The 17,873-nt window shown below is 40.3% G+C and overlaps 1 protein-coding gene across 1 annotated transcript in view; it reads right to left on the bottom strand.

The window, feature by feature from the left end:
* Window positions 1-2,184: 2,184 nt before the first annotated feature.
* The window catches only part of LOC107807837 (uncharacterized), a 34,187-nt gene continuing 18,498 nt past the window's right edge, over window positions 2,185-17,873 (bottom strand). The window contains exon 3 of the mRNA XM_075254721.1: window positions 2,185-13,798. Within this exon, the coding sequence (XP_075110822.1) occupies window positions 12,380-13,729 (1,350 nt within the window). The 5' untranslated portion in view covers window positions 13,730-13,798 and the 3' untranslated portion in view covers window positions 2,185-12,379. The remainder of the gene's footprint in view (window positions 13,799-17,873) is intronic.

The raw sequence follows: 17,873 nt of genomic DNA, 5'->3' as shown, positions 1-17,873 counted from the left end.
AGCAAACACCTTTCTTGGTTTATGAGGTGTGTCACGTTATTAATGCAATGACCAACTTCATATTATATAGATATGGATATTAGTATATGATTTCATAAATTTACTTATATGATTTTTATGACCGCGCGAAGCGTAGATAAATTTACTAGTTATTAGTATAAAAGTTGCAGTAATCAATAAAGTCACAAAATTTACTAGCAAAATTAATTAAACTTTGGTTGGTGGAATTTTATTTTTCAAAAGTTGAAGGCAGTAGATTATTAGTATTTGACCTAAAAAAATAGAAAAGAAAATTTTTAACTCATAAAATTAAAACTCTATATCAAAATTATTCAAATTCGTGTGTATACATATATTGTTTTCTTCAAATTCAATGATCGTTTTTTCAACTATTTTAGCGATTATGATAGAGATAAAGCTCTTTAACTCACAAAATTAAAACTCTGTATCAAAATTATTCAAAAGCTATATTTTTCTAAATATCAGAGGACAAAAAACAAATAACATTGGGTTTTTGTTTAATATTAATTAGTATGTATATTAATTAATTAGATTCATGTATATTATTTTCTTCCACAACAAAAAAATATATATGAATTTTGTCACACCCCTCTTTTTAACAAGCCTCACTTAACCCTCTTAAAAAAAAAGATTTAGTAAAGAGCTTGAAAAGGATTTTTCAATTAGAACGTGACAAAAATTGTATTCAAAAGGAAAATAACTCAGAGTCGCCACCTGACTTTAATTCGGTGTGTCAGGTCACCGTTTTTAAAAAAAATAATTTTTCCTTTTAAAATATTTTAGACTCTAAAACCAAGTCCGCACCAGAGATTCGGGTAAGAGGGTTCATTTGACTCGGGGAGAGGTGTTAGGTACTCCCTGAGTCCCGTAACTAGTACGGTTGCATACTCGATCTAGTTGGCTTTCAGAATATTCGAATTGAGGTAAACAAACACAGCAAAAATAAACACACAAAAGGGCTCGAGGTCGTCCCCTCCTAATAAAAGAAAAAAAAATAAAAATAAAACAAAATACTATAAGCTCTACCTTGGCCTCCAAATACAAGTTCTACGGGACATTCCCCGGAATAAAATATATGCAAGTCCTTCGGGGCATTCCCCGGATAAATTTAACTAAGGAACGACCTCTCACCTCAAAATCCAAACAAAATTCTAAGGTTTGCCTACCCGAATATGGTCAGCCTAAGCAAGCTCCTAGCGGATAGTGTATAAAATAAAGTAAATGAAATAACTACATAAAAGAAAACTCTAAACCATGCTCATGTTTTGTTTTTAACTTCTTATTTCATGCATTTGACCGAGCCCAATCCTAAAACATGAGAGCAATTAGTTACTAATGGGCTTTGGTCATTCTCCCTCCCATGAGCCAACAATCATTCAAAGAAACAGATAAGCCAAGAAAAACGAGACCCAAATCACACGGGAACAGAGCCAACAAAGTGACAATAAGATAAATATATGATGGATTAAATTACGATAAGGGCCACTTGGAGTTTCGCTAAACCTATTTGCACATCACATTCCTCAATTTAAGGCCCGAATTGCAACAAGATTCTTTTAGCCTAAACCTCACTAATAGCCAAGTTCGCATACCCAAATATTACAAATTAGCGCAAGTAAAGATTGTATGCTAGAAAGAATTCTCAATGCATTGTTATTATCTCTAAAGAAATAAAACTTATCCTGACATGAAGGAGCAATTCCAACTATTCACAGGGAATACACCGAAAGTGCAGATATGACACCCTTTCAATACAAAATTGTTCACATTAGCACTGTCAATTGTGAGAGTCCAATACAATAGTAGATTAGGCGTTGCTTCAAATAAGAGCTAATTCATGGCTTAAAATCACTAGCTTAAATCATATGAGCTTGAGTGACTGCACTCCAAATTAACGTGAATAGCAGAGGCAAAAATGCACATGCCAAACCTTAACCAATAATTTTCTTTTAAAACCAAGGACACTTAAGGTGGACACAAAGGATATTCACTCATGAATTTCAATCCAAAACACATGATAACCCCATAAAATGAGTAATTCACTCAATATTCGAGAAAACATCATATATTAAGGAAGATACTACTTCTGAGCAATTCCAGAATCAGACAAAACTTAACCCATTAACACTTAAGCCTTAAACGGATATGAGCATACTCAAACAGTGAGGGAAAAATCATTTAAATTAACCTGTGGCACCTAACTGCTCATATGAGCAATGAAAGCATGGCAGTCATCTTTACACAAGTTAACCAATTCTATGACCTTAAAGCCGACTAAACCCCAAAGATCTTTTCATAATTTAATCCATCATATACAAAGTAAAGAGAATAAGGAAAGAGATGAACCTGAAATCACAGCTTTCCAATATATTCAATTCTCCAACGATTACAACTTCGTTAGAACTTCGACGGCCGAACTCGAACAGGAAATAGAACAAAATAACATCAACTGGGTTAGCGAACACCCAATTAGAACCGCAAACTCCGAACCGGCAGGCAAACCTCGACTCCTCAACGTTTCAGTTTAACTCCATGTTTAAGAATCACAACCAAAATGTTGGAAAGAAGAAACAGAAGTGCGAAATTAAAATAAGTAATCAGAAAATCTTTTTTCTTTTTTTTTTGAATTAAAGGCAAAACACACGAAAAATCTGAAAAATAGAATGATGAAAGGAAAAACCCACTTCGAAGAACCCCCCCCCCCCCCCCCATCTCTGTCCAGGCCCAAATATATAGCCCTCTCCCGAAGCTTCTCTCCTTCCTTTGCAAGAAATCGCAAAAGCCCTTCAAAAATTCGAAAATCCCACTAAAATTATGAAAATCTCCTTCTTTTTGGTAAAAATCTGGGCAAATAGAGGGGTATGATTAATTTCATTAATCATATCCTACCCTTCGTCCATCATCTACCGTTGAAAGAGATTCACGTGTGAGAGAGCAAAACAAGACGCGGATTCGAACCAAAATCGGTTATTTGTCAGGCCACGTGGAAGAAAGAGAGAAGGGAAAGGGGACCATGAGTTAACCCGGCCGATTCCAGTGAGTTTGGAGGCGGGCAGAGGCTGGAAAAAGGGGGGCGCCGATTTGGGTAGTCTTTAGGGTTAGGGATTTGGGTTATAAGGTCGTATTTATATGGGGGTGGGATAAGACATGGGCCATTGGATTATATGAGATGAATGGCTAAGATTTAGAGGGGGAAATGGGCAGGTATATGGGTCGTTTGGGTTAAAAACGGGTCAGGGGTGTTGGGTTGCTGATTTGGGCTTCAAAATGTGCGAAATTGGGCCAAAAAGGACTGAAAATTCAAATTAAATACCTATAAAAACTCTAAATTAATTTTGATAAACTATTAGTATTAAAAATAAAACTAAAAATTAAAGTTGGAACTATTTTTGGTATTTTCAAAGATTATATTAGGATTAAAATATGCTAAAAGTAATATATCTTTCTAAAAATACCTAATATTAAATTAAATAGAAAGTGAAACTATTTCTATATTTTTTTTCAATTTTTTTGTGCCTTAAAATAGAATTAAAATTAATAATAAATTAAAATCCTATAGAAATAAACCCAAATAAATATCCTAAAAATACTATGACTATTAGAGGTGATTCTAATGCGTGGGTCAAAAATATATGTCTATAGCTGCCCCTCTTTGACGGAAAACACAAAGTGTTTTCAGAAAAAGAACAACAAAATATGTTTTTTGACTGACCCTTATTTAGAGAGACCAAAACTAAAAGAAAAAAGAGCGTGACCGAGCCCTGGTGTTTGAGTTGCCTACATATCCTTGGCTATAAAGGAATCAGCCACGTGTAGTTCAGAAGTGCGTGAGATGATGGAGTATACCGAGGTGGAGAGTTGAGTGAAGTGACGTCGGAGTTCCGGTCCGCAGTACCTGCCATTACATAAAAAATAAAAGGGAAAAATTACAGCAAAAGTAAAAGAAAAATACAAGATCCTATCTGCTTCTTGTCTTGAATCTTCCTTGAATCTCTATTTGATCTTCAACATAAGACTGAAAAGTGGACCCTGTTCTTCAGGCGGGCTCCTGATGCTTCTTGAATTTGCGAATTGAAAGTAACTCTGAAATAAATTCCCTCGTTCTCCATATGAGTGTCTGATTTCCAAAACTTGAATTGTATTCCCTCGTTATCCAGGTGGGCGCCTGATTGCTAAAACTTGAACTGTATTCCCTCGTAATCCAGGTGGGCGCCTGATTACTAACACTTGAACTGTATTCCCTCGTTATCCAGGTAGGTGCCTGATTGCTAAAAGTTGAACTGTATTCCCTCGTTATCCAGGTGGGCACCTGATTGCTAAAACTTGAACTGTATTCCCTCGTTATCCAGGTGGGCACCTGATTGCTAAAACTTGAACTGTATTCCCTCGTTATCTAGGTGAGCACCTGATTGCTAAAACTTGAACTATATTCCCTCGTTATCCAGGTGGGCGCCTGATCGCCAAAAACTTGAATTGTATTCCCTCGTTATCCAGGTGGTTACCTGATTACCAAAAACTTGAATTGTATTCCCTTGTTATCCAGGTGGGCGCCTGCCATTACAACAAAACAGATAAAACAAAAGAAATTTTCTGCCCCAGTTCGGAATTTGGGCAAATCTGTGAGCGTTAATCGAATCATATTACCTAAAGTGATCTAAGAATTTAAAAGCTAAATCCCATTATCCAGGAGGGCCTTGAAAACTTCAAATTAAATCTCATCTTAAGAGTGACAACTTTAAAGCTAAATTATATTTCCTAAAGGTAGAACTTACGCTAAATCTTGTTATCTATGAAGGTCTTTAAATTTAACTAGGTCCCATTCTCCAGGAGGGTCCTGAACCATGCTCTCTTCTTGGAGGATTCTGAATAGAATTTCTTACCCCTGAACCACGCCTTCTTCGTGGGAGGGTCCTTGTGGATTAAAAAATTTTCTTGCCCCTGTTTCAGACAAATAAAATCTTGTTAGTTTGAAAACGTGGTAGTTAGTTTGTGGCATCATTGCTGAGCATCTGCTTCTGCCATTGCCATGCTTCATTCTGATTAGCTGCTTCGGGCTAGCAAGGAGTTGTTTGAACTTTTGATTGGAACTGGGCCACAAAACCTCTGAATGACTTGAATCTCTTAAACTCATTTGTTGCGTTGTGTTTTCATTCTGAAAGTTACTGAATCCTTGCATTTTCTCAAAATTCAAGATTCACTTGATTGCCTGAACCCCAGTTATCACCATACTTCTTGTTCTAAATCATGTCAATTGTGATGGGCCTGGCTGAACTCCGCTTTGTGCAATTTAGAAGTTGGTAGTAAGCTTTGAAATCATTTCCTGCTTGTTCAACAAAGGCTAATTCGAAAGATACTCATAAAGATAGGCTCAAAGAGCAAAGAAATGATTTTTGACAAAAGGAACAAAGGAAAATTTGAGCACAGATGACTATGTGAAGAAGAATGGGAAAAAGAAGATTTACTGAGTGAAGCGGCTAGCTCCAATGATCATGACATGCATTTCGGACTGATCAGTCTAATCTGTCCAACCAATCATAATTCAGTTCATGTCGTGTCTTCATACCTCAAAAACCGGGCTTTCACTAATCCAATTTCTCTGTAAAGTCATGAGCCTCATTCGACTTATAGTGTCCCGAAGGGTTTTCACCAACAAGCCTCTCTCATTTGTTCATCTCTCAACTCACCATCGCCTTACGGTGCCTGCGAGATTTTCACCAATAAGACTCTCTTATTTTAAATTTTCTCTCAGCTCACCATCGCCTTACGGTGCCCGCGAGGGTTTTTACCAATAAGACTCTCTCATTTTAAATTTTCTCTTAGCTCACCATCGCCTTACGGTGCCCGTGAGGGTTTTCACCAATAAGACTCTCATTTTAAATTTTCTCTCTTGTGCCCATGAACAAAGTGTTACCCATGATGTAAATCATACCTCTATCTCGCTTGACCTGGCATTCTCAAAGATTGATCGGAAGGCCTTTCTTTGGACCGTAATGTAGGCTTTTGGACAAGGTTAGAAAAAAAGGGCGGCATAAAGGCTCAAAATAATTTAAGATTAAAAGGGGTCAAAATTACGACTTTTGGAATCAGATCTTTTCAAAACCAAAACTTCTGCCCCAGTTTCTTTGGGTCTGGGGAATTTTAATTTTAATTTTGGGTCTTTTCTTTTTTCTTTTTTCTTTTTTCTTGTTTTTCTCTTTTTTTTCTTTTCTCTTCTTTTTCTTTTCTCTTTTTTTCATTTTTCTTATTTTTCATTCATTCATTCATTTTTTTTTCATTCTCTAATTCTATTACTGATTCCAAAAGAGGGGTATGAAAGAAAATAAACAAGGCTCAAAAGAGGTAGCAAAGGATGAAAGTGTTTGGGCAGCGGAACAAAATGCATTCGTCATTTCAACTTTGAACATACCAAGTACGAAATACAACTGAAGGTAAGCAAAGAAATCATACATAGTACCTCTTAACTGCATCAAAATTGATAGCCATATCTACACATTTGCCTTCTATGCTGTTAAATACAAAGCACCATTGGGCAACACTTCTTTCACTATAAACGGCCCCTGCCAGTTTGGGGCGAACTTTCCTTTAGCTTCCACCTGATGAGGAAAGATGTGTTTCAATACCATCTGGCCCACTTCGAATTTCCGAGGACGCACCTTTTTGTTGTATGCTCTTGCCATTCTCTTCTGATACAATTGACCATGACATACTGCAGCCAATCTTTTCTCATCAATCAAACTCAATTGCTCGAGCCGGGTTTTGACCCACTCATCATTAATTTCAGCTTCTGCAACGATCCGAAGGGATGAAATCTCAACTTCTGCAGGTATAACTGCCTCAGTTCCATATACTAGCAAATAAGGAGTTGCACCTACTGAAGTGCGAACAGTAGTGCGATAACCCAGTAAGGCAAAAGGCAACTTTTCATGTCACTACCTAGAACCTTGAACCATCTTACGAAGTATCTTCTTTTGTGTTCTTGTTAGCAGCCTCAACAACTCCATTTGCCTTGGGGTGATACGGAGTGGAGTTCCGATACATGATCTTGAACTATTGGCATACCTCTTTCATCAAATGACTGTTGAGATTAGCAGCACCGTCTGTGATGATCACCTTGGGAATTCCAAACTGAGAAATGATATTTGAATGAACAAAATCCACCACTGCCTTCTTGGTCACGGACTTGAAAGTTACAGCTTCGACCCACTTGGTAAAGTAATCAATGGCCACCAGGATAAACCTATGCCCATTTGACGTTGCTGGCTCAATTAGTCCAATGACATCCATGCCCCAAGCAACAAAAGGCCAAGGTGCAGACATTGTGTGTAACTCAGATGGGGGAGAATGAATCAAATTAACGTGTACTTGGCATTGATGACATTTGCGAACAAAGCTGATGCAATCTCGTTCCATGGTGAGCCAATAATAACCTGCTTGAAGTATCTTCTTTGCCAAGACATACCTGTTCATATGCGGCCCGCAAAATCCAAAGTGCACTTTGACCATGATAGTTGAAGCTTCTTTAGCATCTATGCATCTTAGCAGTCCTAAATCTGGAGTCCTCCTATACAAGATTCCCGCACTCAAGAAAAATCCACTAGCTAGACGTCGAATGGTTCTCTTTTGGTCACCTGTAGCATGTAGTGGATATACCTATGGCCTGATGTATTCCTTGATATCATGGAACCAACGTTCGCCATCGATTTCCTCTTCTACCACATTACAATAAGCATGTTGATCACGAACTTGGATATGCACGGGGTCGACATAGGCCTTGTCCGGATGATGTAACATTGGCGCCAAAGTAGCCAAGGCATCATCAATCTCATTATGAATCCTGGGAATATGTCTGAATTCTACTAACCTGAATCGTTGACAAAGATCATTCAGACACTGTCGGTACAGTATAAGCTTCAAGTCCCGAGTCTCCCATTCTCCTTGAATCTGATGAACCAACAAATCCGAATCTCCCAGAACCAGTATTTCCTGGACTCCCATGTCTACAGCTAACCTTAAACCCATAATGCATGCTTCGTACTCGGCCATGTTGTTGGTGCAATGAAATCAAAGCTGGGCTGTTACAGGGTAGTGTTGCCCTATTTCAGAGATAAGTACAGCCCCTATTCCAACACCTTTCATATTAGCAGCTCCATCAAAGAAGAGTTTCCAACCTGGATTTTCATCATGGTCAACCTCGTCAACACACATGACCTCTTCATTAGGAAAATAAGTCTTCAGCGGCTCATATTCATCATCCACCAGATTCTCGGCCAAGTGGTCGGCCAAGGCTTAGGCTTTCATAATGGTCTAAGTCACATAGATGATGTCAAACTCTGTAAGTAAAATCTGCCACTTTGCCAGTCTTCCCGTGGGCATAGGCTTCTGAAAGATATACTTTAAAGGATCTTTGCGAGAAATAAGATAAGTAGTGTAGGACGAAAGATAATGCTTCAACTTTTGCGCCACCCAAGTCAGGGCGCAACATGTCCTTTCAAGCAGAGTCTACTTAACCTCATAGGGAGTGAACTTCTTACTGAGATAATAGATTGCTTGCTCCTTCTTTCCCGTGATGTTGTGTTGACCCAATACATAACTGAAAGAATTATCCAAGACTATCAAATAGAGAATTAAAGGTCTTCCGGGCTCTAGTGGGACCAACACAGGTGGATTGGACAGATACCTCTTAATTTTATCAAATGCTTCTTGAAACTCATCAGTCCACTTGATTGCATCATTCTTCTTCAGAAGCTTAAAGATGGGCTCACAGGTTGTCGTGAGCTAAGCAATAAACCTGCTGATGTAATTTAACCTTCCAAGCAGGCTCATCACCTCTGTTTTGTTCTTTGGCGGCAGTAACTCTTGGATGGCTTTGATCTTCGATGAATCTAACTCAATGCCGTGTTTACTAACCACGAACCCCAGCAGCTTCCTAGAAGGGACACTAAATGCACATTTCACTGGATTAAGCTTGAGGTTATGCCTGCGGAGCCTTTAGAAAAACTTCCTCAAATCCTTGACATGGTCAGACTGCTTCTTTGACTTTATGATCACATCATCTACATAAACCTCGATCTCCCTATGTATCATGTCATGAAATATGGTGGTCATCGCCCTTATGTAAGTTGCCCCATCATTCTTCAGACCAAATGGCATTATCTGGTAGCAATATGTTCCCTGTGGAGTGATGAATGCTATTTTTTATGAATCTTCCCCATCCATCAAGATCTGATGATATCCCTCATAACAATCCACAAAAGACCCAATCTCATGCTTGGCACAATTATCGATCAGAATGTGAATGTTCGGAAATGGAAAATCATCCTTTAGGCTCGCTTTGTTAAGATCACGGTAATCAACACATACCCTAGTCTTACCATCCTTCTTTGGTACTAGCACAACATTAGCTAACCAAGTGGGATATCACGTGACCCGAATGACCTTTGCAGTAAGCTGTTTTGTGATTTCTTCTTTGATCTTCACACTCATATCAGTCTTGAACTTTCGCAACTTTTGCTTGATAGGAGGGAATGCTGGATCAGTTGGTAATTTATGAACTACCAGATCAGTGTTCAGGCCCGGCATATCATCATATGACCATGCAAAGACATCTTTGTACTCAAACAATATCTTGATTATTTCCTCCTTAACTTGCGGCTCTAAATGCACACTTATCTTGGTTTCCCTAACATTATCCTGGTCCCCTAAATTGATTGCTTCAATTTCACTCAGATTAGACTTTGGTTTTTCTTCAAATTGTTTTATCGCTTTACTGATTTCCTCAAATGCTGCTTCTTCATCATATTCTATTTCATCATCATATTCTACTTCTTGGATTATTATTTTAGAATTATATTGTCTTTTAAGACTCGACTTATAATTCTTCATGCATGTCATATCATTGCAACCAGCATAAAAAGAATTGTACAAAAGAAAAAGAATAAAATAAAACACTATTAAGAATAACGGACAAACGGGAAATTGGATTTCATTGAAAATAAAAGGATAGAAGGGTTTGAACTTCAAAACAAGCAAAAACTAAAAATCTGGATTACAACCCTGGAATAACCCAGATAACAGAAAGGAAAACAAAGCAAACTACCAAAACTCCTTCCTGGTGGGGAGAGGAGTACTTCCCAATTGCTAAGCTTCACATTTGGGCCAACGAGCTGCACATCTGCTTTACTAGAGCCTTCACCAACTTCTACCATATTGACCTCTTCGAACATACTTTGGAACCTCTTGATCAACTCTTCATCAACATCGACCATAGGTTTTGGGATTGAGGAGGTTGGAGGTTTTTCGGCCCCTGGCTTGACAAAAGACTTAGAGATGTGTGGGACAGGCTTGGGGAGTGACCATACCTTCTGTTTCAGATTTTTAACCCTTCTTACATCCTTCTCTATAGGCATGAATCCCAAACCAAATGTACCAGGATTCCCACTGGGGCGCACTGGATGCACAATACCCTACAGAGATAAGCCCAGACCCTTGCCTGACACGAAACCATTCTTCAACATTTTATTCGCAACCATGATAGACGCGGAAGATAACTTAGGACCCGGAATGAATTTTCCTTCAGGAATCTTCTCAACAGACACTGTTTCGAAAGTTTGATAGACCCAAGGTCCCTTATCATATTCAGCTTCGATAAAGGGAACAATTGTGTCATTACAAGCTGACAGGTCCTCATCAACGTGCACAAATATTTCCTGCATGTCCCATTCGAACTTCACCATTTGGTGGAGAGAAGACGGGACCGCCTTAGCAGCATGTATCCAGGGCCTGCCCAGTAGCAAATTGTAGGAGATATTCACATCTAATACTTGGAATTCCATGGTGAACTCAATTGGCCCTATCGACAATTCGAGCATTATATCTCCGACAGAATCTTTACCTCCCCCATCAAAGCCTCGAACACACACGCTGTTCAAGTGGATTCTTTCGGTGCCAATCTTCAATTTTTGCAGAGTAGATAGGGGACAAATATTCACACTATAGCCATTGTCAACCAAAACCCTTGAGACAACAGAATCTTCGCACTTCACCGTGAGATAAAGAGCTCGGTTGTGTTCTGTACCCTCCATAGGAAGTTCATCATCTGAGAAAGTGATCCTTTTTACTTCGAAGATCTTGCTAGCTATCTTTTCCAAGTGATTCACTGTGATCTTATCAAGAATATGTGCCTCATTCAAAATCTTCATCAAGACCCTGCGATGTTCATCTGAATGTATAAGCAAAGACAAAAGAGAAATCTGAGTTGGTGTTTTCCTTAACTGCTCTACAATGGAATAATCCCGCACTTTCATCTTTTTCAGGAACTCCTCAGCCTCTTCCTCGGTGACCGATTTCTTTACTGGCATTTGGCTATCTTTAAATGGCTTGGCTTTCCTTAATTCTTCTAGGGTGAAACATCTCCCAGAACGAGTCAATACTCTAGTTTCATTAACATCTTCCTCTATTTATTTTCCTTTGTATGTCACTATAACTTGTTTGTAATTCCACGGAACAGCCTTGGCATCAACCACTGGCAGCTCGGTTACTGGTTTAATGATGATAGGGGTAATATGAGCCCCCTTCACAACTATGACATGCTTACTTGGAATCCCTGGCACTACCAGTTTTGAGCTTTCCGGACTTGCCCCAATATCTTTCGAAGGCACTTTCACGACCAACACCGGTGGCTTCAAATTGAGCGAGCTCAACTTTCTGTCGCCCCTTCAACTGTCAAAGGCTTTGCTTTGGTAGAGTCTGGAGCTTTAACCAAATTACTTTCACTGGCCTGAATCATCATGACGAACTTAGAAGACTTCTTGGGCTCCCCATCCTTGTGAACTATTTCAATTATATGCGTCTCAGCATGAGCTGACAAAGGATTTTGATTGATGTTCGACGTGTCTGGGCTTTGGACTAAAATTTAATTTGTATCAATGAGCTCCTGGATTGCCCTTTTCAAATGCCAGCATTTCTCTATGTCATGCCCTGGAGCATCAGAACAATAGGCACATTTAAGAGAATAATCGAGGTTCTTGGGAGGGGGATTTGGTATCTTTGACTCAATCGGCCTCAAGACGTCCAACTGCCTTAACCTTTGAAACAGACTAGCATAGGACTCTCCAAGCGGGGTAAAGGTTAGTTTCTGCTACTGCCTCTCTCTTCTATACTCCGGCCTTGATCAAAAATTTGAACCATTGGGGTTTTGGTAGGGTTGTGGAGGTGGATAGGTATTTTGTGGAGCTGGGTAGGTATTCTGTGGGGCTGGGGCACGCCATTGAGGGTAAGGAGGGGGTTGAACATATGACTGTGCATGATAAACAAGTTATTGGGATGGCCTAGTTGAGTATTGGGGGTTTTGCGGGGAAAACTAATGTTGCGGTGGATTATATGGAGCTTGGGCGTAGGTTTGAGGTCGGGGTCGAGGATGGGTGTATTGATGAGGTGAACCCCTCTGGCCATGCCATGGTCCAGAGACAGCCATGGCGACATCGTCCTTCTTCTTCTTGCCTAGAAAACTTCCAGTACCACTCTGGATTGCCTGGGTGGTTGCTTTTATAGCAGAATAGCTCATGATCTTGCTCGATTTGAGCCCCTCTTCCACCATTTCTCCCATCTTTACCACATTATTGAAAGATTTACCAATGGCTGAGATCAAGTGACCATAGTAAGTGGGCTCCAGGACTTGAAGAAAGTATTCAACCATCTCATCTTCTTTCATCGGAGGATTGACTCGTGCAGCTTGCTCCCTCCATCGGAACCCATATTCTCTAAAGCTTTCACTGGGTTTCTTTTCCACCTTGGTCAAAGATAGGCAGTCTGGGACAATGTCTATATTGTACTGAAAGTGCTGGGCAAAGGCCTGAGCCATATCGTCCCATGTGTACAATCTGTTAGTGTCCTGGCGGGTGTACCATACTAAAGCTGCTCCACTCAAACTCTGGCTGAAGTATGCCATCAGTAATTCGTCTTTTCCCCCGCCGCCTCTCATTTTACTACAATAACCCCTCAGATGAGCTACATGATCCCCATGTCCGTCGTACAAGTCAAACTTGGGCATCTTGAACCTGGCAGGCAGTTGGACATAGGGGAACAAACACAAATCCTTATAGGCCACACTCACCTGGTTTCCCAACCCTTGCATATTTCTCAATGATTGCTCCAGACTCTTTACCTTCCTAAACATCTCCTCTTGCTCTGCGTTCTTGGGTGGTTTGTCAATTTCAATATGAGGCTCAAACTGGGGGGGGGTGTAAGAGTAAGGATCTGGGACTTTGAAGGTGGGCTCCAGTGCATAGTAGGGGGCATCAGGAGCTGGGAATGCGGGTTCACTAGAGGATCGTTGGAGGGTATCTTGTAGAGGGGATACAAAAATAGGAGTAGATGTCGGAGCAGGGTACGAGGTTGTTTTGGCTGGTGGAGCATGAAAAGTTTGGGCCAAAGTGCTGGGATGGTTGTGGTAAGGGGTAAAGCCAGGTGCGTGTTGTGGGGAAAGATCAATGGTATTGGACGTCTGGGATTGAGAGAGTGGTGGAATGGAAGCAAGGTTTTGTGTGTAGTTGGTAGGGAACGAGGGTGGATGGTGCCCCTTAATCCAGTCTTGATACATTTCCGCCATCTGATGCTTCAACCTCCGGACCTCCTCTTGCAGTTCCGATTCCGACTCAACAATCTCCCTTGGTAGGTCTACAACTCCAGTGTTTGTTTCCTTGCTAGCCATGACTGTTTGACGCTTTGATCGGGTGTTGTATGGATGACTTGCCAGGATGCCAACAAACTAACCACCTTCCTATTATTAAACAAAGATAACAGAGGACAACAACACAAAACCACCATGTTAGCGTTAGGGCATCTATCAAATAATAATATCACGTTACGTGCAATGCACCTAACAATAATTAACGGTTCTAAAATGGCTTTAAGGGTCGCAGGGTCATATGGCATCATCCCAATTGCTCATTTCAATCCTTCCTTCTCTTTCTTTTCCAACACCTCTTATCACTTTTTTCCCTTTTTTTTGTTTTTTTGTTTCAACCCAAAATGATTTGATCGAACTCGCTGTAGGTTGCCTACGTATCATGTCCCTCATGAATCAGACCAAGCGTAGTTCTGGAAGAGTGGTAGAAAATAAAATAAAATCTTTTTGGGATTTTCATTTAAAAACTTTTCGATATTAAAATATAATGGGAAGTACGATAATGAAAGACATGACAGACTCAACTACACTACGACAAACTTTGACACTACCTAAAGGACTTGGTACTCCTAGACAAGACACGAAAGTAAAAGACAACATAAGACAATCTCAAAACACCTAAATAGAATGACTCCTCAAGCTGCTCCTGAATGCGACGGTCCTGGTTGGGATGGTCCTGGGCTGTCCGTCATGCTCAAACTCTGTAATATGCCTCATAAAGAAACACCGATGCCGGAAATAAAGGCCTTGGCGTGTGCCCCCGCATCCTGAAGGGCGACCCTAAACAAATACTGGCCATGTTGCTCCACGTTTGCTACCAATCCCGTTAATGGAGACTTTATTAACTCAAGCTTATCCCAAGGATCTTGGTCTGATGCCTCCTCAAAATCATCTGTCTGAACTGCCCGACCCCTAAGTTGTGCTGGCAATGGGGTGCTGACCCCTGGTGGGACGGACTGTAACCAAATCAGGTACTCCTGAGTACACTCGGGCCTGCCAACGTCCTCTACTAATGTAATTTTCTTCATCCTCTTTGCATTGTTCCAGTATTGCACGTACTTGATTTCGTCAGCCGCTTTTTTGCTAAAATTCATGATGTGTCTCCGAAGATTTAAAGTTGGAGGCTCCTCTAGTCTTATGCCCAACTATCGCATTATCCTAACGGGAGTGTACGACCTGACACTCTTGAGTCCTATCAGCATCAGGAAAGGCTGCATGAGGCATCCTACCAAGATATCATCTAAAGGTAGCCAAAGGTAAGCCCACAAAACATTCCCATTTGTCCTCGAACCAAGGAACTCAATCCAAGATGTGACGCCTATTGGGTATGTAAACTTAGGAGATTTCATCCTACGCTCGATGCATACTACCCGATCCCTCAAGGCACGATCGATAGGACAAAGTAAGGAAGCGGTGTGCAAATTCTCCATCATCCACAATTGTAGCAAAAGGTTACTTCCCTCAAAATACCATATACATCCTATAACCTCATTCAGGGCTCGGTACAACTCTGCTAAGATCATCGGCACAACGGTAACGGTTTTGCATTGCTTCTCATGAAATAATGCCATTACCACTGACTGTAGAGGGGTGCTAATGTGCCTCTCATCTAATGGAAAAACCAATAATCCCAACAAAGCAAGGCTGAAAGCTTCGAGGCGACGTCTTTGCCACTTTGCCTTAGTTGTGCAGAACTCATCCCAAAAGACGTCAAAACTATCTTGTGGTCCAAATCTAGCAAACAAATAATCCAAGGATATCCAAGACTGCTCGAGGCATTTTAAATGCTTGTTATCTTTCAGGCCCAGGTTGCTGAGGAGTCTTGTCCTAGAATGGTCTCGGGGAAGTATCATGTCCTTGCCTATATAGCTTAAACGAGTGAGACCAGACATTTCTGCCAAGGTAGGGGTTTTCTCACATTCTCCAAATCTGAAAATCAAATTTTGCGGATCCCAATAAGTCAGCATCGCCTCCACTATGTTTGGGCGAGGTGTGATATCAAAAAGGGAAGTTAGGGTGCCCAATTTGTGCATTAACTCATGTTGCTCTAACAATGAAAACATTTTCCACCACCTGATTAATTTCCTAGGAATCTTTACTACCATCAGCACTTTGGATCGAACCAGCGGTTCCATACCTGAGTGAAGAGGACATGGTTAGTGACTTGGGACACTACGTGACACCACAATATTTCCTAGTGGACAAATGCAAGACATGATTTGGCTATATTTTGCAAAATGGCCTAAGTGGCTGAAAGTGGCTGTTAGTGAAAACTTGACAAAGTTGACCCCTAATGCATGAAAAATACTCCATTTGAAGCTTACATGACTCCAACATCCCAATGATCAGGGCCTTAAAAATTACTTTGCAGAAATGGCCCATTTTGCAAAACTGGCCGAATGTGGCTAGGGACGCAAATACGACATGGTTGGACCTTAAAGTGATATGACACCGAGTTGTAGACTCAAGACCCTAAGACATGGGTAATTGAACCACTTTTGCGAAAATAACCCTATTTTGCAAGAATGACCGATGTGGCCAAAAGTGGCTAAACATGCAAGATATGGCTAAGTCCTCGCAAAGCCAAAAACCTAAGACTTACTAGGAAGACCGGACCCTATGTGGGTTGCCTACGTATCTTACCCCGAAAGACGAGAATCAGGTATGCATAGTTCGGGAGAGGATTGGAAATGGGAGAAAGCTTTTTTTAAAAAATGCAACTAATTTGTAAAAACTATATTTTTTTTGTCCTTTTGAAAAATGATGCAAAATGTAAAATCTTTGTGGATTTTCTTTTTCTCTTTTTTTTTTTGGAAAATGCTGGGAAAGTGTAAAATCTTTTTGGATTTTCTTTTTCTTGTCATTTTCATTTTTGATTTTTGGAAAACTATGAAAGAAAAATGCGAGTGGGCCCAATTTGCTTCATCTTTCACCCTTCTTTCCCAAGCATCGGTTCGCCAAATGACCTTTCTACCCTCACAAATGCAACATTTAGCACATAGGATGATTAAATGTCATTTTGGGCCACGTGCCCATTTTTGACATAATTTGGATAGGCTTCCTACAACGGGACACGGTACTTGGGACCGAGCCCTGCTAGGTTTAAATGACATGATGCAAATAAGAATGACCTAAAGGCTGACTTAAGTTTGGGGTTCACTAACAAGGCAATTCGGGGGAGCGTATGGTCGATGGTGGCTGCTCAAGCTTTCCACCCACTCCATACGTCTGACGGCCCCCCCTCCTAAAATAAGGGTGACTCAATGAAGATTTCGTGTATGCGACGCGTACTCCAAAATTTGTTGCAGAAAGAATTGACCGGGTAATGCATATGATGACAGTTATAAAGCAGTAAACACATAAAAAGAAAACAGTAAACACATAAAACAACTAGCAAATAAAGCGACATAAACAAAAATAAATCAAATAAAGCAAATAAAGAAAACATAAAAAAAAATCTCAACCGAATATTCTAAAAAGCCAACAAAATCAAGTACTAGCTCGAACCTGCAAATCCCCAGCGGAGTCACCAGAGATGTCACACCCCTCTTTTTAACAAACCTCACTTAACCCTCTTAAAAAAAAGATTTAGTAAAAAGCTTGAAAAGGGTTTTCCAATTAGAACGTGACAAAAATTGTATTCAAAAGGAAAATAACTCAGAGTCGCCACCTCACTTTGATTTCGGTGTGCTAGGTCACCGTTTTTAAAAAAAATAATTTTTCCTTTTAACACATTTTAGACTCTAAAATCAAGTCCGCACCAGAGATTCGGGTAAGGGGGTTCATTTGACTCGGGGAGAAGGTGTTAGGCACTCCCTGAGTCCCGTAACTAGTACGGTTGCATACTCGATCTAGTTGGCTTACAGAATATTCGAATTGAGGTAAACAAACACAACAAAAATAAACACACAAAAGGGCTCGAGGTCGTCCCCTCCAAATAAAAAAATAAAAATAAAAATAAAACAAAATACTATAAGCTCTACCTTGGCCTCCAAATACAAGTTCTACGGGGCATTCCCCGGAATAAAATATATACAAGTCTTTCGAAGCATTCCCCGGATAAATTGAACTAAGGAACAACCTCTCACCTCAAAATCTAAACAAAATTCTAAGGCTTGCCTACCCGAATGTGATCGGCCTAAGCAAGCTCCTAACGGACAATGCATAA

Source organism: Nicotiana tabacum, chromosome 6 (genome assembly GCF_000715075.1).
Source record: "Nicotiana tabacum cultivar K326 chromosome 6, ASM71507v2, whole genome shotgun sequence".
In the NCBI taxonomy this organism is placed as follows: Eukaryota; Viridiplantae; Streptophyta; class Magnoliopsida; order Solanales; family Solanaceae; genus Nicotiana; species Nicotiana tabacum.
This window is presented reverse-complemented; position numbering and strand designations above follow the sequence as displayed.